At 40.2% G+C, this 25,291-nt stretch overlaps 1 protein-coding gene across 1 annotated transcript in view; it reads left to right on the forward strand.

Moving 5' to 3' along the window:
• LOC123505783 (ryanodine receptor-like) overlaps positions 1-25,291 on the forward strand; it is a 170,732-nt gene that overhangs the window by 116,419 nt on the left and 29,022 nt on the right. The window contains exons 47-68 of the mRNA XM_045257467.1: positions 3,406-3,660; positions 3,797-4,003; positions 4,237-4,401; positions 4,550-4,696; positions 5,829-5,990; positions 6,344-6,480; positions 6,585-6,753; positions 6,870-6,998; positions 7,133-7,277; positions 7,462-7,585; positions 7,924-8,151; positions 8,294-8,444; positions 8,678-8,827; positions 9,028-9,163; positions 9,449-9,694; positions 10,159-10,348; positions 10,555-10,828; positions 10,943-11,122; positions 18,932-19,069; positions 21,177-21,338; positions 21,488-21,712; positions 23,778-23,887. Of these exons, the coding sequence (XP_045113402.1) occupies positions 3,406-3,660; positions 3,797-4,003; positions 4,237-4,401; positions 4,550-4,696; positions 5,829-5,990; positions 6,344-6,480; positions 6,585-6,753; positions 6,870-6,998; positions 7,133-7,277; positions 7,462-7,585; positions 7,924-8,151; positions 8,294-8,444; positions 8,678-8,827; positions 9,028-9,163; positions 9,449-9,694; positions 10,159-10,348; positions 10,555-10,828; positions 10,943-11,122; positions 18,932-19,069; positions 21,177-21,338; positions 21,488-21,712; positions 23,778-23,887 (3,830 nt within the window). The remainder of the gene's footprint in view (positions 1-3,405; positions 3,661-3,796; positions 4,004-4,236; positions 4,402-4,549; positions 4,697-5,828; positions 5,991-6,343; positions 6,481-6,584; positions 6,754-6,869; positions 6,999-7,132; positions 7,278-7,461; positions 7,586-7,923; positions 8,152-8,293; positions 8,445-8,677; positions 8,828-9,027; positions 9,164-9,448; positions 9,695-10,158; positions 10,349-10,554; positions 10,829-10,942; positions 11,123-18,931; positions 19,070-21,176; positions 21,339-21,487; positions 21,713-23,777; positions 23,888-25,291) is intronic.

The raw sequence follows: 25,291 nt of genomic DNA on the forward strand, positions 1-25,291 counted from the left end.
ACAAGGTTTTCAAGTTGTCTCTAAGTGTTTCTTGGCACAGGTGTGTACTAGTAGTGGTAGCAGGATGGAGGGCAAACAATAAAGTGTTCAGAAGACAATATTTTCCCTAATTTTCAGTGTTTTCTGGTGTTTCCAGGTATTAGATAGTGTATTAGTAGCAGTGGTAGATCCATGGGTGAAGCTCCTTCAGGTTAGCCCCTCCAATTTTATCCTGGATCTGCCGACTGTACATATTCAGGTTTGTAGGACATCTATATGTAATTGAATTGATTTATGGCATTTTATTGGGTTGGAAATGGGTAATATGAATTTAACAATGTGGATTTTGCATTCAGATAATTTGTTGAAATCAAGTAGAATTGGAAGTCTCAGAGCTGCTGCAACCATCTGTACCTAAAATTAAATTTGAAGCACTAAAATCTAATCGGGAAACTCTTGGCTCTCTTAATTCTTCTCTCTCTCTTCTATTCTCTGGTTCTTAAGTCAAATTGAGCTCGTGACGAAACTGTGAGCATAAAGGCAGATGCTGTGGTACCTTACCGGAAGACATCAGAAAAGGAGGAGAGAAACAAAATGCTTTAACCAATATCTTTGACTCCTGGCCAAGATGGAGTAATGATCCAGAGCTTTTCAGCAAGGTGAGGACTAGCTTTATTCCCTGTTCTTCCATTCCTAGAGAATCCAGATACTTTGCCTCAGTATAATACATAAGAGATTGTAGTGAATATGAAACAAGAGGATAAAGCCCACTGATTGTGAAAGAACATAGGAATTTGATCTGCATTCCCGGTTCATTTGTTAAATCCTTCCATTCCATTTCAATTAATTTCCTTTTTTTTTTTTTTTTTTGTTGTTTCCATTGCTATACATATTTACATCTGGTTTCTTTCCATTAATTCACTGATTTCCTGCATTATTCCTTCACACCGCATACTTCCTTTCCTCCACCAGGCACTCAATGTCTGTCTGCCATGGTTTTGAACTGCCTCCTGATTACTCGGACTCAAGCCATGAAGGGGCTTACAACAACAATCCTCCTGTGAAGGTCCTTAGAAGCCTATGCCGATTGACACCAGAGTGAGTTTGGATAGACTAAAGTAGGTAATAGTAAGAGGAGTTAATGGTTGCTATGCAGACAAATGAGCATTAATGTGTAATGTGAAATGTCCGGAAGTGTGCACCTGGATGACGACATTCAGGAACCTGATGAAGAAATAAGCGAGCATTACCATGGTGCTTGGGCCTCAAGAAAGCTGCAATGGTGGCTGGAGTTATGAAGAAACTTGGTAAGTGAGAGAGCTGCACCCAATGTCTGAAGCCATTACATGCTGTCAGATTATGTGAGTGGATTTTTGTAAGCTGTCTGTTGGGTAAATGTTTCTGAAATGGAAGTAGTAGAAATAGGAAAATACAGTATACAAATTAACCTCATTCTGCTGTGGCATTGCAGGTGGGTGCGTTAAAGAGCCAGTGAGGTTTGCCAGGAAGGCCTTACTGGTCAATCAAGTGGAAGATTTAGTATGAGAAGGTTGTGTCCACCAGTGGCAGTGAACAGCTACAAAGAGGACACTGTGAGTTTTGACATTACCCTAAGTGATTATCTCTTTCGTATCTTAATCTAAATAAAGGTTTGTTTAACCTGTGATTGATTTAAAAGATTTTAAACTAAAAATTCTTTCAACATTACAGTCTGAACTTGTATAACTAGACCAAAACCAGTGGATATGACCAACCTCAACAACTGTCCAGGAGATGCAGAACATGGCTGAGCGTCTTGCTGAGAATGCACATGATATCTGGGCCAAGAGGAAGAAGGAGGATGTGGAAGCATGTGGTGAGTAGATAAGGGGATGCTGGAAGTGGTGGAGAAGCAAAGAGGTATCAGGAGAGGGCACAGCAGGAGAATAGTAATGATTGAAGGTGTTTGAGATTATAGAAGTAATGTTAATGAATCAGAAAGATATAATTGATAAAGATAATTTCCTAATATTCTTTGTCTGGTCTTCCTCCACCAGGCATCCACCAGATGGTGCCGTATGACATGTTTACGGAGAAATAGAAGGAAGACCTCGAGTCGAGCTCCTGAAATATTTACAGTTCATGGGCTACAAACTCACCAGGTAAAGTTTGTATAGTTGGCTCCATACTTGATGAATCAGCCTTCCTACCCTTATTTTTTAACTAAGTGACATGTGAATTAAAGGAATTTTATCTTATTATTGTTCAGAAGATATCTTGACATAAACTAAATCATGCCTTGCAAAATTTTGAACTAATTAATCCTCATTAGTGCTAAAGATCAGAGCAGAAACTAATGAAGGAAAAAGAGGCACTACATAGTGGTGTACGTACCACCTAAGACAAATGCATGGTCAGTACAGGAATATGAAGAAATGATAAGTGATACAGGAACATGTCTGGAAGAAATGTTGGGTATAAAAATATACAAAGAAGGTGAGAAAAATTTGTACCAATAAGACAACATAGAGAAGTTGGAAAGCAGGACTGGTTTAACGATAGATGTGAAAAGGCTAGAACAAGAAAAGAGGATGCATGGAAGAGGTGGAGAAGGAAAAGACGGATTAAGCAGTGGAAAGTTACAAAAGAGCAAGAAATGAATATGTGTTGATTAGAAGAGAAGAAAGAAAGAAACAAGAAAAGGATATAATTGATAAATGTAAAGACCAACCAAGGCTTTTTACAGACATGTGAACAACAACATCAAAAATAGAGAAAGTATTGAAAGTTTAGAAGTAGCATGGCCCCAGCATGCCTCACTGCTCAGAGAGTCAAGCATCCCCTAGTATTTGCACATTTTATGTACACAAATGAAATTATTAATCAGTTAATTTATAGATGGAATATAAATTGAACAATCAAACATGTTAGCTAAATTTAAGATTCTGTTTATTAATATTATCCAATTGTGCCAAAATCTTTAATAATGGTAGAAGAAACATTTTTAAACAAGATGATTTTGAAAATGCGTCATTGTTCAACTCTTGATGGCACGAGGCTTAACATTTCACTGTTTACAGGTGAGAGTGTTGAAGAGAATGCAAACCTGGTAATCCGTCTTCTGATCCGACGCCCAGAGTGCCTTGGTCCTGCTCTGAGAGGTGAGGAGAGGGTCTCTTGCGGCCATCATGGATGCCAACAAGGTGAGTCTCACACACTAAACTCTTCACACTCTTCCTCTCTTAAATTATTTGGTCCCATTTTCCTTTTTCATTGTGCGTATTTTCCAATTTGTTCTTTATTTTATTCATAAATTTAATTTGTTCTCTTCCCTCTCCTCATTATAGTTTTGATATCTTCCTTTTCTTCTTTCCTCACTTGTTTCTTAACACTACAGTTCGCACAAGCCCTTGTCTTCTTTTAACCCTCACCTTCCTTCCCTGCCAGATGTCTGAGCGCATTGCTGCCCAGCGCCTCGGTGCTGAGGCTGAGGGTGCTGTGCCCATTGACCACCCAATGCCGGCTGGTGATGATGATGAAGACTATATTGACACTGGTGCTGCCATCCTGGCCTTCTACTGCACCCTCGTAGACCTGATGGGCCGCTGTGCCCCAGAGGCCAATGTGATTGCCCAAGGAAAGAATGACAGCCTGCGAGCACGTGCCATTCTGCGCTCTTTGGTGCCCCTTGAGGATTTGCAGGTGAGGCACTTTAATGATGTGATAGTTGTGTATCTAAATTTCAAACTTCAGAGTATCAAGACAGTGTAATGATATAATGTTGTGCATTATTATAATAGCCAAACCAATTAATTTCATTCTTGTGGCGTGTGTCCAGGGTGTGCTCTCCCTGCGCTTCACACTGTCCAATACAGCTGCTGAGGAAGGCCGCAGTGACATCCCACCTGGCCTCATTCCTGCCCACAAGCAGAGCATTGTCCTCTTCTTAGAGCGAGTGTATGGAATGGACGACAAGGAGCTGTTCTTCTCCCTCTTGGAGCATGCCTTCCTGCTTGACCTGCGTGCTGCCACATCACTTGACAAGGTAAGTCCTTCCCCCACTTACTTGTCCTCACCTGCTGCCTGTCATCATAGCTGGACAGTGTATGTGGGAGCATAAAGTTTTTGACATGCTGACATATTAAGAATCAATCATACCAATACTCGTGGAGAATGGAACAATCATGAGAAACTTAATTTTGGCTTATAGTCATTGTGGAATGATTGCAACTTTTCACTGTTGGTGCTGATTTGCCTCCCTTCCTTCTTCCCTCCTAGTCTGATGGCTCTGAATCTGAGATGGGACTGGCACTTAATCGCTACATTGGCAACTCCATCCTGCCTGCTCTCATCAAGCATTCCAACTTCTATTCTGAGGCTGACCAGCATGCACCGCTCCTTGATGCCACACTGCACACTGTCTACCGTCTCTCCAAGTGCAAGGTCAGTCTCTTTCTTTACATTGCTGTGGCCCATTGTACCTTTCAGCTCTAAAATGCAGCATATCTTGTATTGTATATATTTTTTTCTTAAGTTCATGGAATGTAAAAGACTAGTGTTCACATATGACTCTTTTTGTTGCTCCTGACAGATCTTGACAAAGGGGCAGCGTGAGGGTGTGTCAGACTTCCTGGTTGCTCTAACGCGAGAGATGCAGCCTGCCGCCCTCCTGCCACTCCTCCGCAAGCTGACCATTGATGTGTCAAAGCTGTCTGAGTACACCACTGTGGCTCTCAGGGTGAGTCACACTATACATTTTATGTACAGTGTGCATCGTATCACCCTGGAGACAAACATGATGATAAAACTCACACGTATATATTCAGGTAGTGGCAGATCCAGGGGTGTTTATTATGAGCAAGGATGTGGGTATATATGATGCAAAGTAACAGGTATATACAGAACAATGATGTAACAAAGCTTTATGAAAAGGCTAAATCAGATTCTGTTACTTACTGTGAGTCTTTGAGTTTAATAATTTTACATCTTTACATGTAGGGACATGAGAGGCTATAATTTCAGACTTGGCCCCTATCAATAATAAATTGGTTTCCCCCTCACTAGAGTAGGAGATTATATCAATGAATTATTACTGCTCCTATTACATAAGATTAGCTCTACATATAGCTTAGAAATCACCTCAAGATTGCTAAGTTTCAAAAAATTTCTCAGTGGGGGGGTACTTGTAGCAGATCTCCTGAACCAACCTCCTCCCTCTCCCCTGAGCTGATAAGGCTCCCTTCCCTCACAGATATGAAAGAGGAGGAGGATCTAGGATGAAAGACAGTGCCAGGCTCTTTGTCACATTTAGTATAATATACAAGGTTTTCAAGTTGTCTCTAAGTGTTTCTTGGCACAGGTGTGTACTAGTAGTGGTAGCAGGAGTGGAAGGAAGAGGGCAAACAATAAAGTGTTCAGAAGACAATATTTTCCCTAATTTTCAGTGTTTTCTGGTGTTTCCAGGTATTAGATAGTGTATTAGTAGCAGTGGTAGATCCAGGGGTGGGGGGGGCTGAAGCTCCCTTCAGGTTAGCCCCCTCCAATTTTTATCCTGGATCTGCCACTGTACAGTATTCAGGTTTGTAGGACATCTATATGTAATTGAATTGATTTATGGCATTTTATTGGGTTGGAAATGGGTATATGATTTACAATTTCTATTTTGCATTCAGATATTTGTTGAAATCAAGTAGATTGTGGTGTCTCAGAGCTGCTTGCTCACCATCTGTACCTAAAATAATCTTTTAAGCACCTCCTCTCTCTCTCTCTCTCTCTCTCTCTCTCTCTCTCTCTCTCTCTCTCTCTCTCTCTCTCTCTCTCTCTCTCTCTCTCTCTCTCTCTCTCTCTCTCTCTCTCTCTCTCCATTGCAGCTCCTCACACTTCACTATGAGCGTTGTGGCAAATACTATGGCACCTCATCCAACACTCCTGGCACGGCATCAGAGGAGGAGAAGCGCCTCACCATGATGCTCTTCACCAATATCTTTGACTCCCTGGCCAAGATGGAGTATGATCCAGAGCTTTTCAGCAAGGTGAGCACTAGCTTTTCTTCCCTGTTCTTCCCTTCCTAGACAATCCAGATACTTTGCCCCTCAGTATATACATGAGAGATTGTAGTGAATATGAAACAAGAGGGATAAAGTGAACTGATTGTGAAAGAATATAGTGTTATTTGATCTGCATTTCCCAGAGTTCATTTCCTCTTTCTTTTTTTTATGTCCTTCCACTTTCCCATTTCATTATTTTCTCCTTTTTTTTTTTTTTTTTTTTTTTTTTTTTCCATTGCTATACATATTTTTACATCCCTGGTTTCTTTCCATTTCATTCACTGATTTCCTGCATTTGTTCCCTTCACACCGGCATACTTCCTTTCCTCCCCCACCAGGCACTCCCATGTCTGTCTGCCATTGGGTGTGCTCTGCCTCCTGATTACTCCCTGACTCATGGCCATGAGGAGGAGCTTTACAACACATCCTCCTGCTCTGAAGGTCCTTACAAGCCTATGCCGATTGACACCACTGAGTGAGTAAGGATAGACTAGCAAGGAAATATATAGTAAGACAATTATAAAAGGTAGCTATGCAGACAAATGAGCATTAATGTTCTAATGTGTGTATGTCCGGTAGTGTGCACCTGGATGACGACATTCAGGACCTGATCAAGAAATTCAGCGAGCATTACCATGATGCTTGGGCCTCAAGAAAGCTGGAAAGTGGCTGGAGTTATGGTGAAACTTGGTCTGGAGAGGAGAAGCTGCACCCAAGACTGAAGCCATTCAACATGCTGTCAGATTATGTGAGTGTGTCTGTGTGTCTGTCTGTCTGTTGGTAAATGTTTCTGAATATATGAGTAGTAGAAATAGAAAAATACAGTAACAGAAAAATTAACCTCATTCTGCTGTGGCATTGCAGGAGAGGGAGCGTTACCGGGAGCCAGTGAGGGATGCCACCAAGGCCTTACTGGCAATCAAGTGGAAGATTGAGTATGAGAGCGAGGGTGTGTCCACCAGTGGCAGGGAACAGCTGCACCGCCAGGACACTGTGAGCACTGACATTACCCTAAGTCATTATCTCTTTCGTATCTTAATCTTCATCATAAAGGTTTGTTTTTTACCTGTGATTGATTTAAAAAGACATTAATTCATGCCTATGTTTTCTTATCCTTTCCTTTACAGTCTGACTTGTATAACTACAACCCTCAACCAGTGGATATGACCAACCTCACACTGTCCAGGGAGATGCAGAACATGGCTGAGCGTCTTGCTGAGAATGCACATGATATCTGGGCCAAGAGGAAGAAGGAGGAGGTGGAAGCATGTGGTGAGTAGTTCTGGGGATGCTGTCAGTGGTGCACTAGCAGTGAGGTACCAGGAGGAGGGCACAGCAGGAGAATAGTATGTTTTTCAAGGTCTTTGAGATTATAGAAGTATGTTAATGATCTGATATTCATTATATTTTCCTTCAGATATTTCCTAATATTCTTTGTCTGGTCTTCCTCCACCAGGCGGTGGCATCCACCCCCAGATGGTGCCGTATGACATGCTCACGGAGAAAGAGAAGCGCAAAGACCGTTTCCGCTCAGTCGAGCTCCTCAAATATTTACAGTTCATGGGCTACAAACTCACCAGGTAAAGTTTGTATAGTTGGCTCCATACTTGATGAATCAGCCTTCCTACCCTTATTTTTTAACTAAAGTGACATGTGAATTAAAGGAATTTTATCTTATTATTGTTCAGAAGATATCTTGACATAAACTAAATCATGCCTCCTTTGTCAACCCACATTTATTGTTACTAAAACCATTTCAAGTCTCACTGATACACATTTATAACAGAACAGTAAACTAGAACTAACATCAAAATAGGGAACAAACCTTATATGCTTATTTACTCTCTCTTTGAATGTATTCAGTGTTTCAGGACAAAATGCCAGCTCTACTTAACCTTCCATTATCCTCTCCTCTCAGGGGCCATGGTGATGGTGAGGATTCTGGTGGTGCCTCTGGAGCTGTGGAGCGTCGCTTTGCTTACAGTTTGTTGGAAAAGCTACTGCAGTACCTTGACTCTGCAGCAGTCAACATGAAGCTCCTGAAACCCTCATCCAATTTCTCAAGACGTAGTTCCTTCAAGACCTCCACCAAAGATGTCAAATTCTTCTCCAAGGTGGTTTTGCCTCTGATGGAGAAATACTTCAGGTAAACTTTGGAGGCAATGCAGTTTGGATGCTTTATTTGAAATGCAGATTTCTTTTGCCACCAGTTATATCAATCTCTTAGTTTGCTAATGCTATTCATGGTAACCTTGAAGCTAAGTGCCATTTCATGAACTTTTTAACAGCACCAACCGCAACTACTTCCTGGCGGTGGCAATGACAAACAACATGGTGGGCAGTGCATCCCTCAAGGAGAAGGAGATGGTTGCCTCACTCTTCTGTAAGCTGGCCAACCTCATGCGCACCAAGAGCACCTGCATCGGCTCAGACACCAAGGCAAGGGAGAGACTGGCATAAGTTTTATTCTAGAGAAGATATGCAAAATCATTGTATAAAAAGAGTTGGTGATAGGGTAGCATTTTACAGTCCTGATTAAATTATATTTCAATTGTATTCTTGTGCATCTACTATTGCATTTGATAACTTTTGCATTGCTGTGTAGTCTTAAGAGAGGCTTCAGATGTGCAGTGCCTGTATTGTATGTGGCTAAAGAAAGATATCCTTCACAGGTGACTGTCAAGTGTCTGCAGGTTATTGTCCGTTCAGTAGACGCCAAGACACTTGCCAAGAATCTGCCAGAGTTCATTCGTACATCAATGCTCACCTTCTTCAACAATGCTGCTGTTGACATGGAGCACTGCATTCAGTGCCTGCAGGAGGTGAGGGGAGGAGAGGAAGGTGCAGTTTATTCATGTGGGGATCTTTTTGTGAATCTTAAGCTTAATTTTTTCATGATGATATGCACTTGGAAGTCCTCACTTAGAATTGAAAATTCTTAGATGTTGTTGTGTGCTCTCAGAAATGTGATACAATTCACTTGATGATGTTTGGGTGTCAGCCATACTTTGTCTTGCTTCAGGGCAAATATGCATACATTCGTGGGACGCACCTGAAGACCTCTGCATCCCTCAACTACATCCAGACAGTGCTGCTGCCAGTGCTCACCTCCCTCTTTGACCACACAGCCGCCTGCGAGTTTGGCCAAGATCTGCTGTGTGAGTTCCAGTATTGTATTTCATGTTGTTAGATATTACACAAACTTTTTAACAAATTGGAGATGTTGCATTACTTCACAGTATAAATTAAATAAATGATTTTATCCATTTTAGGACATATTTATGATTTGTCTCGGTATTAACTGAGTAATGTTTAGTGATAAACATCGAATATTTGCCATATCCAGTATCATAGAGCATCACGCAAGGAAAGACGATGATTTACTCCCGGAATTATATTGAATGAATAGTAATTACCTTGGGCATGCGTTTGCTGCTCTGCAGTGGATGAGATTCAGGTTGCCTGCTACAAGATTCTGGCAGCTCTCTACCAGCTGGGAATAGACCTCACCCTTGACAGCGGCAAAACCTTCATGAAGAAGGAACTTGACCGCCACAGACCTGCTATTGGAAACTGCCTAGGAGCCTTTGCTGCCACCTTCCCCATTGCCTTCCTGGAGCCCATGATGAACAAGAACAATCCTTGGAGCATCCACAACCGCATTGCTGACCAGTCCCTTGAGGCCCAGGGTTAGTATTCTCTCTCTCTCTCTCTCTCTCTCTCTCTCTCTCTCTCTCTCTCTCTCTCTCTCTCTCTCTCTCTCTCTCTCTCTCTCTCTCTCTCTCTCTCTCTCTCTCTCTCTCTCTCTCTCTCTCTCTCTCTCTCTGAACTTTGTCAAAGTCACATGCCAAATTGTAAAACATCTCTGTGAACATGAATGGTAATAAGAAAGCTATCTGAGTTTGATCACTGACCACTCAGGATCTCTCTTCATTCTACAGTTGCCGCCAGACATTGTAGGTACTTTGCTGGGAATTATAACATCAATTTTTGTAATATTTTTACTTATTAATGCTTATGAAGACTTCATACATTGTCTTTTTATTGGTGTGAATTGTCACACATTACAGTGGAAGTCTTAACCATTAATTTTAAAGTTGCATTGTGTGATCTTTATTAGTCTTGATTTATGAGCATCATGTATACTCAACAGAAATCATTTCCAAAATGGACACTGCAATGCCCAACCTGGAGGCAGTACTAAAGCAGGTGGAGAAGTTTGTGGAGGAGGAGTCCAAGCACAGCGACCAACCGTACATCATTGACGTCATTCTGCCCATGCTGTGCTCTTACCTACCCTTCTGGTGGAACCAAGGGCCAGACAATGTCAATCCTTCTGAAGGGTATGTAGTTGTCTTCTCAGGGACCTTATAACTCACCCTTATTACTGCTGTAATTTGTCCCATTCCCACTTTTTAAGTAGATGATACTAAATCTCATGCATTTTTTTTATCTTTATCTTTGCTGATATGTGTATATTTTTACTCTGAAGGTTGTATCTCAAGAGATGATGTTTCCTGTGCCTTAACATTTGTGTTGTGTGTGGCAGAAACCACGTTTCAATGGTTACATGTGAGCACATGAATCAACTGCTGCGTCTGGTGCTGCGGCTCATCATGTACAATGTTGGTGTGGAGAATGCCCCATGGATGACCCGCATTGCTGGCTACACACAGCAGATCATCATCAACTCAAGCGAAGAGCTTCTGCGAGATCCTTATCTTCCTCTGGCAGACCGAGTACACAAGCGTGCTGATTACATGTTTAACAAGGAGGAGAACCTGCGAAGCTTCCTGAAGTCCACCACTGAAGACACCAGTCAGGTGAGTCACTGAATACTTACAGATAAACTAGTTCATTAATCACACTTTGAATGTCCTTTACCTAAAGTTTTATGTAATGATTTCAATGAAGTGCATGTGTGTATGCTCTTTTAGGTGGAGAGTCAGCTACAGGAGGAATGGCAGCTGCTCACCAGGGACATATATGCCTTCTACCCACTGCTCATCAAGTACGTGGACCAGCACCGCAACTACTGGCTCAAAAATGGCGTCCCAGAGGCTGAGGACGTGTACAACAGAGTGGCACAGATTTTCCACATCTGGTCCAACTCTCAGGTAGGAACACACACACACACACACACACACACACACACACACACACACACACACACACACACACACACACACACACACACACACACACACACACACAGTTTAAGGAAAAATTGGACAAATGGAGACATAGAGACAGGACACTATGAGCCCTGCTTGAACCCTGTACAATAAACTAGGTAAATACAACTAGGTAGATACACACACACACATACACACACACACACACACACACTACAGTTACCTAAGAGTAACCAAGGTGGGAAAGGAGCTGGTAATGTTTGTCCCGTCTCCATATAGTCATGTTAACTGTTGATTAGCAAAATAATGTCCAGTGAAGGTAAATATAAACTGTAGCCTGCGTTTGAGCCATCAGCTGGTTTGTTTACGTCTGCGCAACATGGCGGCCGTGAACTCGAAAGAGGAATCAGACTTCACAGGGTTTCAAGGAATAATGGAGAAGAGCGCTTATGTGAAGAAAATTCTGGAGTTAGAAGGTAAAATTGAAAAACTGTTTGAAAAGTATGAGGGCCTGGAAACGAGTTATGACAATGTAAAGAAGACTGTGCCGATATGAAGAAGGAAAATGCAGCACTGAAAGAGGAAGTTAAGCTAATTAAAGTGAATTGCGAAAAATGTGGAGAATCTCTAGGAAAAGTGATGGAGAAGCAGGCTGAATGGAAAAAAGTCAGGAAGTGGAAAGAAAGGAGGTAAATTACAAAGTTGCAAGTCTGGAAAAGGAAATCAAAGAGTCAGGGAGAAAACTTTGGGCCTTGCTGAAATTATAGATCAACAGATCATAGAAGAGAAGATAGCTGAGAAAGTGGTGAAGGTTATTAAGTCAAATGAGACATTGGTGAGGGAAACTGTAGACAAAAAGAGATGTGTGGTGATATTTGGTGTGGAGGAGGATAAGACACCGAGTAAAATGGAGAGAGAAAAACATAAAAAGGTGATAAATAATATCATTAATGTGGTGCAGGAGGAGGAAAAGACCTAGTACAAGAAATAGAGGACTTCCATAGAATTGGAAAGTTCACAAGAGAAGGTATGAGGCCAATAAGAATCAAACTTAAGTCACAAAAGGATGTAGATGAATTGGTGGAGAAGTCATGGAGGCTAGCCCAGCAGGAAACAACAAGGAAGATTTGGTTGAGAAGAGATCTCGGTGAAAAGGAAAGAGAAATGTTAAATGAGTTGAGAAAGGAGGCTTTGAAAAAAATGAAGAGAGGACAGAAGAGGAGAAGAAAGAGTTTTCTGGAGAATCTTGGATATGAGACTGAGGAAGTGGTTCATAACCCAGAAAAGTACAGCAAGAAAGGACTAAAGAAACTTACATATGAGCGAAATGTAATGTATTCCAACATAAATGGAGTGATATCGGGATTTTAGAACTCAACGATTACTTGAGGGACAAGAACCCAGATATTGTGGGTCTTACTGAAACAAAACTGAGAGAGGAGAAGACCTGATGATGGTTGGAGAAGGAAATATAATGTTTGGAAAAGAAATAGAGTAGGTAAGATGGGAGGAGGAGTGATGTTGCTGGTTAAAAAGATATAAAGGTGGATCAAGTGAAAAAGGTATGGGAAAGGCAGAAGTGCTAAAGATCAGAGCAGAAACTAATGAAGGAAAAAGAGGCACTACATAGTGGTGTACGTACCACCTAAGACAAATGCATGGTCAGTACAGGAATATGAAGAAATGATAAGTGATACAGGAACATGTCTGGAAGAAATGTTGGGTGGCTGTGAACGAACTATAATGATGGGAGATTTTAATTGTAAAGAGGTGTGTTGGGAGGACTGGTCAATGGAAGGATCAGAGACAACATGGGGAAATACACTATTGACACTGGCAATGGAAAATGTGTTAACTCAGTGGGTCAAAGAAGATACTAGGTTTGGAGGAGAGGAGCATCGTCAAGACTGGACTTGGTCTTTAGTACAGAGCCAATGGTCATTGAGGAGATGAGGGTGGAGTGCCCTTTAGCAAAGAGTGATCATGCAGTTTTGGAGTTCAAGGTGATAGACGAAGAGAAATCTAGAAGAAATGAAGAATATAAAGTGGGAAGATGGAATTATGCCAAGACAGATTTTGGAAACCTAAAGAAATTCTTTCAAGAGACAAATTGGATGAAATTCAAGAGTGCTAAGGAGCAAATGAAAAGTGGAAGGAATTTATAAAAATATACAAAGAAGGTGAGAAAAATTTGTACCAATAAGACAACATAGAGAAGTTGGAAAGCAGGACTGGTTTAACGATAGATGTGAAAAGGCTAGAACAAGAAAAGAGGATGCATGGAAGAGGTGGAGAAGGAAAAGACGGATTAAGCAGTGGGAAAGTTACAAAAGAGCAAGAAATGAATATGTGTTGATTAGAAGAGAAGAAAGAAAGAAACAAGAAAAGGATATAATTGATAAATGTAAAGACCAACCAAGGCTTTTTACAGACATGTGAACAACAACATCAAAAATAGAGAAAGTATTGAAAGTTTAGAAGTAAATGGAGTATGCAGTGAAGATCCCAGGAAATGGCAGAGGCTATGAATGGATGCTTTCGGAAGGTATTCACAAAGGAGACTGCTTTTGACAAACCACTGGTAATGGAACAGAAAGGGATTATGAAGGAGTTTCAAGTAACTGTGGAGGAGATCAAGAACATGATGGGGAGTTTAGAAGTGAGAAAAGCTGTGGGACCTGATGGGGTATCAGGATGGATTTTAAGAGAATGCAGGAGCAATTGGCAGAAAAAGTTTGTGAAGTAATTGATGCCTCATTAAGGGAAGGTGTAGTGCCCCAAGACTGGAAAAGAGCTAACATTGTCCCAATCTATAAATCAGGTAACAAGAGAGACCCATTGAACTATAGACCAGTGTCACTTACAAGTGTGGTAGCTAAGATGTGTGAGAGGGTGGTGAAGAATAGATGGACAGACTTCTTGGAGAAAAATGACATACTTTGTGAGTGTCAATTTGGTTTTAGAAAAGGGCGTTCATGCACGACAAACCTGATATGTTACTATTCGAGGGTGATAGATGTAATACAGGAAAGAGATGGTTGGGCTGATGGAATATATCTGGATTTAAAAAAGGCCTTTGATAAGGTACCACACCAGAGACTGATCTGGAAACTTGAAATGGTAGGAGGAGTGCATGGCAGTTTACTAAAATGGATGGAAGACTTTTGGTAGGAAGAGAAATGAGAACAATAATTAAGGACAGACCATCAGAATGGGGATTGGTGGAGAGTGGAGTTCCACAGGGATCAGTGTTGGCACCAGTAATGTTCGCAGTCTACATAAATGACATGGTGGATGGGGTGTCCAGTTATGTGAGCCTATTTGCAGACGATGCAAAATTGTTAAGAAAAGTGAGATGTGACAAAGATTGCGAACTACTCCAGGAAGACTTGGACAGAATATGGAAATGGAGCTGTACATGGCAAATGGAGTTCAACACGACAAAATGCAAGAAAATAGAGTTTGGCAAGAGTGAAAGAAGAATCAGGAGTATGTACAAGATAGGAAATGAAGACATAAAACCAGTCATGAAGAAAAAGACCTTGGGGTGACAATTACCAATGACCTATCGCCAGAGAGACATATAAACAAAATAATTGGAGAAGTATTGAACTTATTGAGGAACATAAGAGTGGCGTTCGTATATCTAGATGAAGAAATGATGAAGAAAATAATTACTGCAATGATAAGACCGAGGCTTGAATATGCAACAATACAGTGGGCTCGAACTTAAAGAAACACATAAGGAAACTAGAGAAAGTACAGAGGGCTGCAACAAAATATGGAAAAATGGATAGGGAAGATCTGTGTATGTGGAATGGAAGAATGTCGAGACACACAAACAAACACTTATACACACATGTGAAACACTTCACTCACTCACACACACACACAAGTGGTCAACGCAAGGAATAAACAGAATGGGACATTATCAAGAAGGAAAACGAGACCAATTAAAATTAGGTACTAAAATCACAAGCAGCAACAGAAGAAATATTATATAGAACAACAAAACTTACAAGAAATAAACAGAAGGCAATATCAAGGGAAAAAGAGATTAAATATATATATATATATATAAGAAATATTATAGAACATAAATATATATATATATATATATATAAATAAAAATATAAAAAGAAAATAGAAATGAGGAAGAAAGGAAGAGATACAATGAACTGGCAGCAACAGTAAGGGAAAAAATAATGAAAGATCATAAGAGGAAAAAAAGGCATTTTTTTTGGAGAATTCTAGGAGACAGGATAAGGAAATGGTATATAAATGAGAAGGAAGAGAAAAAAGTGGAACAAGTTTAACTGAAAATAATAAAGGCAAGAGACTAAAAATGATGTATACGAACATAGACAGGGTTTTATCAAGTAAATTAGAATTAAGAGATTACATAAAGAAAGAAAATCCAGATATTGTATGCCTGGCTGAAACAAAACTAAATGAGGCAATCAAAATAGACTTGGATAATAGGTATAATGTATGGAGAAGAGACAGAGGGGATAAAGGAGGAGGAGGAGTCATGATATTGTTAAGGAAGGAGATAGTGATAAACCAAGTGGAATGTGGGAAGGAAAAGCAGAAGTACTGTATGTTAAGATGCATATTAATAAAAAGAGTTAACAATCATTGTAACATATGTGCCACCAAAAACAAATTCATGGACCAATCAAGAATATAAAGACATGATAGATGACACAATAAGGAGTCTAACGAGAATTGTTAAAGAAAGAAGAAAAGTGATATTAGTAGGAGATTTCAACTGTAAAGAAGTGGACTAGGAAAATTATGAAAGTGGTATGGGGGAAGAAGCCTGGGGAGAAAGATTCCTGTACCTAATGATAGACAATATGATGGACCAGAGAGTAAAGGAATGCACAAGATTCAGAGGAAACGACGCACTGGCGAGATTGGACCTAATTTTTACAAGGGGGTATACAAATGAATGATGATATAAGATATAAGTGCCCATTGGAAAAGAGTGACCATGTAATATTAGAAATGGATATAGAAGAGGGAAAGGAAGATAGAGACGATTCATACAAAGGAGACCGATTAAATTACAGAAAGGCTGATATTGAGAATCTCAAGAACTATTTTAAAAACGTAAACTGGGAGGAGATGGAAAACTCAGAGACGATGCAAGAGAAGTATAACTTATTTTTGGAAATATACAAAACAGGAGTCAGGGAATATGTCCCAAAATATAGACCTAAAGAAGAAGGAAAGAAAGATTGGTTTAATGCAAGATGTGCTAGGGCAAAGGAGAAAAGAGATGGAGCATGGAAAAGGTGGAGGAGAAATAGAAATCCAGTAAATAAGGAAAACTTCAAGGCAGCGAGAAATGAATATGTTAAGGTGAGGAAGGAAGAGGAAAACAACTTTGAAAAAGACATTGTCGAAAAATGTAAGGAGCAACCAAAATTGTTCTACAGATTCATAAATGGAAAAATTAGGCAAAAAGAAACAATAGAAAGGTTAAAAGGAGAGAATGGGATCGTGGAAGACCCAAAAAGTATGGCAGAACTATTAAATAAGAAATTCCAGGAGGTCTTTACTAAGGAATCCAAATTTGAAAGGCCACAGGGTAATAGAGAGAGACCGTCTATATGAAAGAGACTAAAGTAACCAAGCTTGAAATAAAAGAGTTAATGAAGAAATTGGATGAAGAGAAGGCAATGGGACTAGATGAAGTCTCAGGCAGAATACTGAAAGAATGTAGGGAAGAACTAGCAAGTCCTATATACAACATCATAAAATGCTCAATAGAAAATGGAGCAGTACCAGTAGAATGGAAAAGAGCTGAGGTGGTTCCCATATATATGAGCAGAAGGAAGGAAGAACCTTTAAATTACAGACCAGTATCACTAACTAGTGTAATATGCAAGATGTGTGAAAGAATAATAAAGAAACAATGGATCGAGTTCCTTGAAGACAACAAATTAATATCAAATAGCCAATTTGGTTTTAGAAAAAGACGGTCATGTGTAACTAATTTATTGAGTTTCTATTCTAGAATAGTTGATAGAGTACAAGAGAGAGAGGGATGGGTTGACTGTATTTATTTGGATTTAAAAAAGGCGTTTCACAAAGTGCCACATGCAAGATTACTGTGGCAGAATACTGAAAGAATGTATTGAAGAACTAGCAAGTCCTATATACAACATCATAAAATGCTCAATAGAAAATGGAACAGTACCAGTAGAATGGAAAAGAACTGAGGTGGTTCCCATATATAAAAGCAGAAGGAAAGAAGAACCTTTAGATTACAGACTGGTATCACTAACTAGTGTAATATGCAAGATGTGTGAAAGAGTTATAAAGAAACAATGGATCGAGTTGCTTGAATACAACAAATTACTATCAAATAGCCAATTTGGTTTTAAAAAAGGGCAGTTGTGTGTAATAAATTTACTGAATTCCTACTCTAGAATAGTTGACAGAGTACAAGAGAGAGAGGGATGGGTTGACTGTATTTATTTGGATTTAAAAAAAGCATTTGATAAAGTGCCACATGCAAGGTTACTGTGGAAATTAGAGAGAAGGGTGGCTTAAAAGGAAGCACATTGAGATGGATGGAAAATTGTTTGAGGGGGAGAAAAATAAGGACGGTAGATAAAGATATGAAGTCCAAGTGGAGAACAGTAGAAAGCGGAGTGCCACAGGAGTCAGTATTGGTGCCAATACTTTTTCTCACATACATAAACGACATGCCAGAAGGAGTGAACAGCTGCATAAATCTGTTTGCAGATGATACAAAACTGTGCAGAGTTATAAAGCAAAAAGAGGATTATGAAGTACTGCAGGAAGACCTAAATAAGATCTGGGAATGGAGTAAAAAGTGGGAGATGGAATTCAATGTGGACAAAAGCCATGTCATGGAAATGGGAAAGAGGGAAAGACGACCCGTGGGAATCTATAAGATGGGAGATGGAGTAGAACTGGAAAAAGTAAAAAAGAAAAGGACTGGGGAGTGACAATGGAATATAACAATCAACTGGTAAGCTATATTGATAGAATTTTCAGAGAGACATATAATTTGCTAAGGAATATTGGATTAGCATTTCACTACTTGGACAAAGAAATGATGAAGAAATTGATAAGTACTATAATAAGACCCAGATTGGAATATGCAGGAGTAGTGTCAACTCCCCATAAAAAGAAACACATAAGGAAGTTGGAGAGACTACAAAAAATGGCTACAAGAATGGTTCCAGAATTTGAAGGGATGACATATGAGGAGAGACTAAAGGTTATGGATCTACCAACCCTGGAACAGAGAAGGGAGATAGGGGATCTGATACAGGTTTACTTATAAATTGATCAACGGAATGGACCAAGGGGATAATGAGAAACTGATCCTGAGAGAAGAATATGACATTCAAAGCACAAGATCGCACAGTAAAAAGCTGAGGAAAGGAAGATGTCTGGGAGATGTTAAAGAGTATAGTTTCCTGCAAAGATGTGTCGAGACGTGGAACAATTTGAGTGAAGAAGTGGTGTCGGCAACGAGTGTGCATAGTTTTAAAGAAAAATTGGATAAGTATAGATATGGAGACGGAGCCACACGAGCATAAAGCCCAGGCCCTGTAAAACTACAACTAGGTAAATACACACACACACACACACACACACACACACACACACACACACACACACACACACACACACACACACACACACTACACACACACACAGATTCCTGAAGTATTGTGTGACCTACACATTAGCTGTTCAAATAAGTAACAATGACTCTGCCTTCTTCCACCCTTCCCCTTGCAGTATTTCAGACGTGAGGAGACCAACTTTATTAGTCAGAATGAAATTGATAACATGACGTTGATCATGCCCACCACATCCTCTCGCAACCGCCAAGCCACAGCGCCTGATCCATTGGCCAGCACAGGAGGCAAGGTCAAGGTATGTCCCAGCACAGTCTCATCAGTCTTCACACTCTTTTCTCTTGATCTTTCCTTGTTTTACTGACATGAGGGTTTGACTCTTTAATGTCTTTAATATTCTTAACCTGTGTTCTGCTCTTACTGTCATTACTCTTTTATTTTGGAAATTATCTTTTTACTCATGAGTTTCTCTTGTATAGCTTCACTCAATAAGTCACGGTCTTGATTGCCAAGAGATCTAATCTCATGTTTTGTGAAGTGAAAATTACCAAGGAATGGCTTGCAATGATGCTATTCTCATACCTAACTCATCTTACCATCGGCAGCAGCCTGGGATGCCGGTGATAGTAGTACGTAAGCGAATGTGTTTGTTGTCTGTCTGATGGTGCCCGTGTGTCTTTTTTGTTATCCCACTCCTGACACAGAGGCTTCACCCGATCCCATTCTAAGGATGCCTTAAATATGATGCTCCACCTGGAATGTCACTGCCCCCTTTTGCCTTCAACAGGACTCACAGCTTTTGTTTGACTCACACTCATTCTTTTTCCTCCACCATCCAGTTCTCTTAGACACATCCATCAGTTTCATCTCTTCCCTATAGACCATCGTTTTATTTACTCATCCTGACAGACTGAGGAAATCTTACAGTTTGACGTTTTTTTATGGTCGTTATGACAGCTCTAGGTGCATCTTTTGTGCATCAGATGCCCATCCAGCATGACAAACAACAACCCAGAGCATGTGGGTCTCTCAGACTTGAAGGTTTGCCCTCCCACCTTTCACTCCCAAACCACCAAGTCACCTACCCACCACTCCACAGCCTTTAAAAGGAAGGACATACATATAGGGCACATGTATCTTTCACAATGAACAGTTGAGCATGACTGGTGTTTCTTTCCATATGCATACCATCAATATTCCTTGTAATTGTACTATTTGTATAATTATTATACACATGGGTCTTGTTATTTTGTTGCATGTGTCCTCCTATTCTTATTTGACTGATAGTCATCCCATAAGTTATTGTTGCTTACTCTGGAATGCTGACACATCATTAAAAAACATTCTCAAATAAATGAAGACCTTTTAAACCTTGTTGAAAATTTTATTTTTGGGTAACTAGGTTAATGTTACACTCAAGAAGACACAGCTCATAAGTTGGGAATCATCATTGCCAGGAATCATTCTTAAAGATTTTCAGGGAAACAATTCACTTAGTTCTAGAAGAATAGCATGAGGGAGGTAATTGTGCCAAAATAGGCTAAAGTAAGGAAAAGCAGGAAAAAAGTATAGCATTGGATATGGAAAAGCAGCATGAAACAAGGCATGACAACCCAGAGATATTATGGGGGCAGCTCCCTTACTTGCCTTGCAAGTCTACATTGCATTATTTTTATTATTCTAATGGTATGTATAGTCTTTAGATGAAGGAATGCAAAAAAGTGTTTTTTTGTTGATCTCAAAATATTCTTGCATTCTTGTTTGTTCTGGAGCAAGTGTCATGGAATATTTTGTATTAAAATTATTAATAAGGATCATTTAGATGCTTTTCAAAGGCATCTTACCATAGCTGGAAAAGTCTTCTGCATCCTGTGCATGAGGAAGTAATTTTTTTTAAAGAATTTCAAAATGGTGTTCAAATTTACAAATGTAGATATTTTTGTTAATGCATAAGTGTGTTTTCTTTAATGAAAGTGTGACATTTTATTAAATGCCATCTACTTGTCAGTTCATGATGTGAATTTGCAGTACTGGAAGATTTGTGAATATGAAGAAATTATATCTGTAGTACATTATATGCTTGTGGTAATCTTTTAAAGTACCAAGCATTGTGCATAACTCATGCAGAAGCTTCATTAATAGAGGCAACAAAATATGCAGAATAGCTTTTGGTAGCATTCTATGTGCAGTTCTTTGTATGAAATTCAGTTTATTCCATTTAGTCAAACTTGTTGCATCCATGTGAGAGAGTCTCTGTGCCAACAAATATGACACATTATCTTTAACACCTGTAGGTAGGCAACTCACATACAGTATCAGGTGTGGGGCAAAGGGCTGAGAGGCCAGCAGCTTCCGGTGGATATCTTTTACATAGAAAGAAATCATAGCTTTGTTACTCATTACAGAAAAAGAAAAAACGTAGTGGCACCAAGAAGACCAACAAAGAAAAGGAGCTGGCCTCATCTTTGATGGTGGCGTGTCTCAAGCGTCTGCTGCCTGTCGGTCTCAATCTTTTTGCAGGACGTGAGCAGGAGATCGTCCAGCACTGCAAGGAGAAACATTTAGCGGTGAGTCTTGACTGAGTCACCTCATTTTTCTTACAGTACAAGGTTTCCTGTACACAAAAGCATCTAATTTGTAAACATTACATTTCATATGGTTCAATGTAATGAGTGTTCCCATTTTTACATTGTAAGAGTGTATTTCCCCTCAACAGAAAGTGGCCGAGAACGAGATCCTGGACTTTGTCAGGACACAGCTGACACTGCCAGACAAGTATGATCCATCAGACGCCATGAACTGGCAGCACACACTGTACTCCAGGCTGGGCGGCGGCCGAACACCCCGTGAAGATGAGGAAGACAAGAAGCTGGTGCCCACCGTCGACGACACTGTGGAGCGTATCGTGGCCATGGCTAAAGTTCTCTACGGCCTCCATATTGTGAGTATTCTTTTCTCTCAGATTGTGACCATCTCATTACAGAATTCTCAAGCTCTCTTCTTTCTAGCATGGAATTCATCATTGCACTTTCATTTTGCTCTGCTTTATTTGATTTCTTATTTGTCTGCTTTATGATTTATCTTTTATCTACATTAGTTTGCTTACGTGTGTCCCTGTGCTTTATAAATATCAACTTGTTTAAGTACTTTGCACCACTTCTCCCTGATATGATATCTACAGTCAACCTTCAGAATTAGAAGGGTATGTCCATTCTTTTATTAATTGCTTAAGTATTGCCTCATTATTATTATCAAATAGTCACCAGATTATTATTTGCACTTTTCATGCATCCCAGCATGTTTGTTGTAGATAGCTATGGATTCTTTGAAGTCTCCTCACACCTTGTGGAAAACAGCTGCATAAAGATAATTCTTTAAATTGCTGGGGATGAGAATGCATCCTCAACATTGAAATAAAAATTTGGATAAAATTCAACTTTCATGATACATGGCTACGAGCTTCATAATTTCAAAGACTATCAATATTTGTGATTGCTTTTGCCTTAGCAAAGAGTTTTGGACTCGCTGTTTGGAGACAATTCCTGAGAACGTCGCCCCTTCACCTCACCCACTTCCATTTTTTGCTTCGCTTTGGTAATGTACTTGGTCCGGCAGATTGACCATCCACAAACCTCGAAGGAGGTGTGGCGCTCTGTTGTGTCTATCCAGCGGAAGCGTGCCGTCATCGCCTGCTTCCGCCAGACCTCCCTCCACATGATGCCAAGGTACCTGGGTATCCGAGGACAACAGAAAATCCAGGACCCAGCGTGTGCTGCTTCTGCTTCTTGCAGTTTCTTTTCAGCTCCATTTCTTTTCCTCAACCTTCACATAAAAGTAGTGACTCTTAGCCATATTTTTAATTTATTGCTGAGAATCATGAGTTTGTGAGTTCTTTGAGATATGGAAATTAGTATTCTTTGATTCTAAATGAAGGCAGGAAGAGAAAGCTGCTGACAAAAAGCAGTGACTGCTCTGTGTACTATCTTGCATGGGTTTTCTTTTCTCTGAATGGTTTTTCCATCCAGTATTGCATCATTGCTGGATTCCAAGTAGAATATAGGCACTTAAAAATTTTATTTTGAGTCATTAATTTTATTTGTATATCCCTTTTATATTCGTATCAAAGAGATGATCATGAAGCCCACTCCCTCCTGAGACTCATGGACGATGGCTGCCCACATCGTCCATGCTTACTAATGGTCCTATTAACTTTTTATCAGCAGGGTTTGCCTTTTTCAAATGGAACAAACTCCAAATCAGATTTTTTTTAATCAACTTCACAATAACATACTGATATCTTCCCTTTTAACAGATATTCTATGGAGGCACAGCTCATTCACCAACCTTTATGTTTATCACTCACTAAGATAACCACTCCAGGTCCTTTCAGTATGTCTCTCAATAGACATTTTTCCCTGTAGTCTTTGCATATACATACAATACAAGTGTGGTCTCAATTATTAATGTATAAGGAAGGAATATCAATTAATCTGTAGTCATCCTTTAAAACATTCAATCAGTGCGCCAGATACCAACAGCATTTATGTTGTGGAGCCTGAGCTGAGCCTCCTTGCCTGCCCACCCACCCACCCAGCACCACTGCTGCAGGCCCTGCACACTCCACAGCCTCAGACCTCCAGCACATCTTTTGTGCATCCTTTGCTACATCCTATGAGGCATGTGGCTAGCAGGTGCAGGGTTGTGGAATTGGTCTATTCAAGCCCATATTTGGCTGAGGCAATTTCCTCTGGGCCTTCACCTTCACCACTCAGTGCCTCTGCATTCATAACTCCATAACTGATCCTGGAGCAAGATTCCTGGAAGGAACAAGACTTCTCTTTTTCTCACAGTCTCTATGCTCTGGATGAGAAAGAACACAAGGTATTGAATATGGAAGCAGTGAGTGGTATTGGTATTGGGTGTTTGGTATTGGGTGGGTGGTGAGCAGCTGTGTTTTACGGTAACTGTGCTGCACACTAACAACAGCTGATGGTGGCGGCCAACAGGCCTGCACCCCTCCTGCCTCTGGCGTGGGCTGGAGGAAACTGCTGTCGTTTGCTCGCAAGCGTGCTGCCATCGCCTGCCTCCGCTCCGTGCCCTTCTATAACATCCGCAGGTAATGGGTCGATGACACCCTGTGGGTGCCTCATGCTCGCTCATGAAAACCTGGGGATCACTTGGGCTCTGCCTTTTGTGTTGCTCCTTAAAAATTAACATTACTGTACACTTATCTCCATTTACTTGCAGTCTTTTACTATTTTTGTAATTCAAAGACAAACCATGTTTTGTAGGTGAAAAGACAAGTCATATTTTTCTAATAAACTTTACTTTTTTCATGTAAATGATATCTACACATTACACAATAGGGTTAGCATTGTTTGACAATACATATTAGTGTTTAATAACCACTTCAGTAACTTTTTGAGATCATGGTTATATTAGATGTTACCTGCAAACTGACATTCTCTGTGGACTTGCCTTTAGTAAACTTCCTGTTGGATTTCACAGCCTAGACAATGAACATTGATGATATTAGGTTTGTGTTTTTATTTTTTTTTCCTAAATACATATCTAGTATGTAGGTGGCAGTACATTTTGTTGCTGGTTGAGAAAATCAACATGAAGCAAACTTTTCCTCATGATACATTCACTCTACACACATTTAGCCACATCACTCTTTTTGTAGATTGTGCTATTGGGTGACCATAGGGAGCTCAGGTGATCCCCATGTGACTTCTTTATCTGTTAATCTTTTATGACCCAGCCATGAGCCTTCAACATCTTGGGTTTCAAGGCTGAAGACTGTGACATCTAACCTATAAACTGACTAAAGACTGACTCTTGCTAGTGCAGAAGAGGAAGAGAGAGAGAGAGAGAGAGAGAAAAAGATAGAGTTGGGCCACCCTCAGCCTCTCATATACCAGGCTTTTGGTTAACCCTAAAGCTAACAGTAACTTCAGCCTTTATATCCAAAATGTATGGCGTGAATGAGACCCAATCCCCCTTTGTTCACCTCCGTTTGGTGATTTTCTTTTCGGTTCTATTCGTTGATTTCTTTTTGGAATGCTGCTGGCGCTGCTTCACTCAGGAGCATCATGAGGCGTGGCGTCAGCAACCCAGACGTGTTCCAGATCATATGGTTATTGTGCTCTGTTTCTTCTTTTTGTGATATATTCTATCTTCCTTTGCTTTCTCCTTCAATAGACCGTCACTGTCACTGATCTTACTGCAGAGTATGTGACAGTTTCACTTTCTGTCTCACATCTCTTATATTCCCTAAGAATGATTTTGATCTCAACTTTTCTTTCTTTCTTCTCTGTCCCTCACAATAACCCAATAATTTCCAACACGCCTGATTATTATTGTTATTAATGTTATGCATTATTCTTTTTTTTATCTTGTCTGTATGTCTGTTTACTCATGTTTCTATCATTATTCTTGAATATCCCCGCGACGTCGGTCTCCAGCCCAGGCTAGCCAACTGTGCAGTGGAGAGGACTGAGGCAGTAGAGATTAAGAT

This window comes from Portunus trituberculatus, chromosome 18, assembly GCF_017591435.1.
Source record: "Portunus trituberculatus isolate SZX2019 chromosome 18, ASM1759143v1, whole genome shotgun sequence".
Classification (NCBI taxonomy): domain Eukaryota; kingdom Metazoa; phylum Arthropoda; class Malacostraca; order Decapoda; family Portunidae; genus Portunus; species Portunus trituberculatus.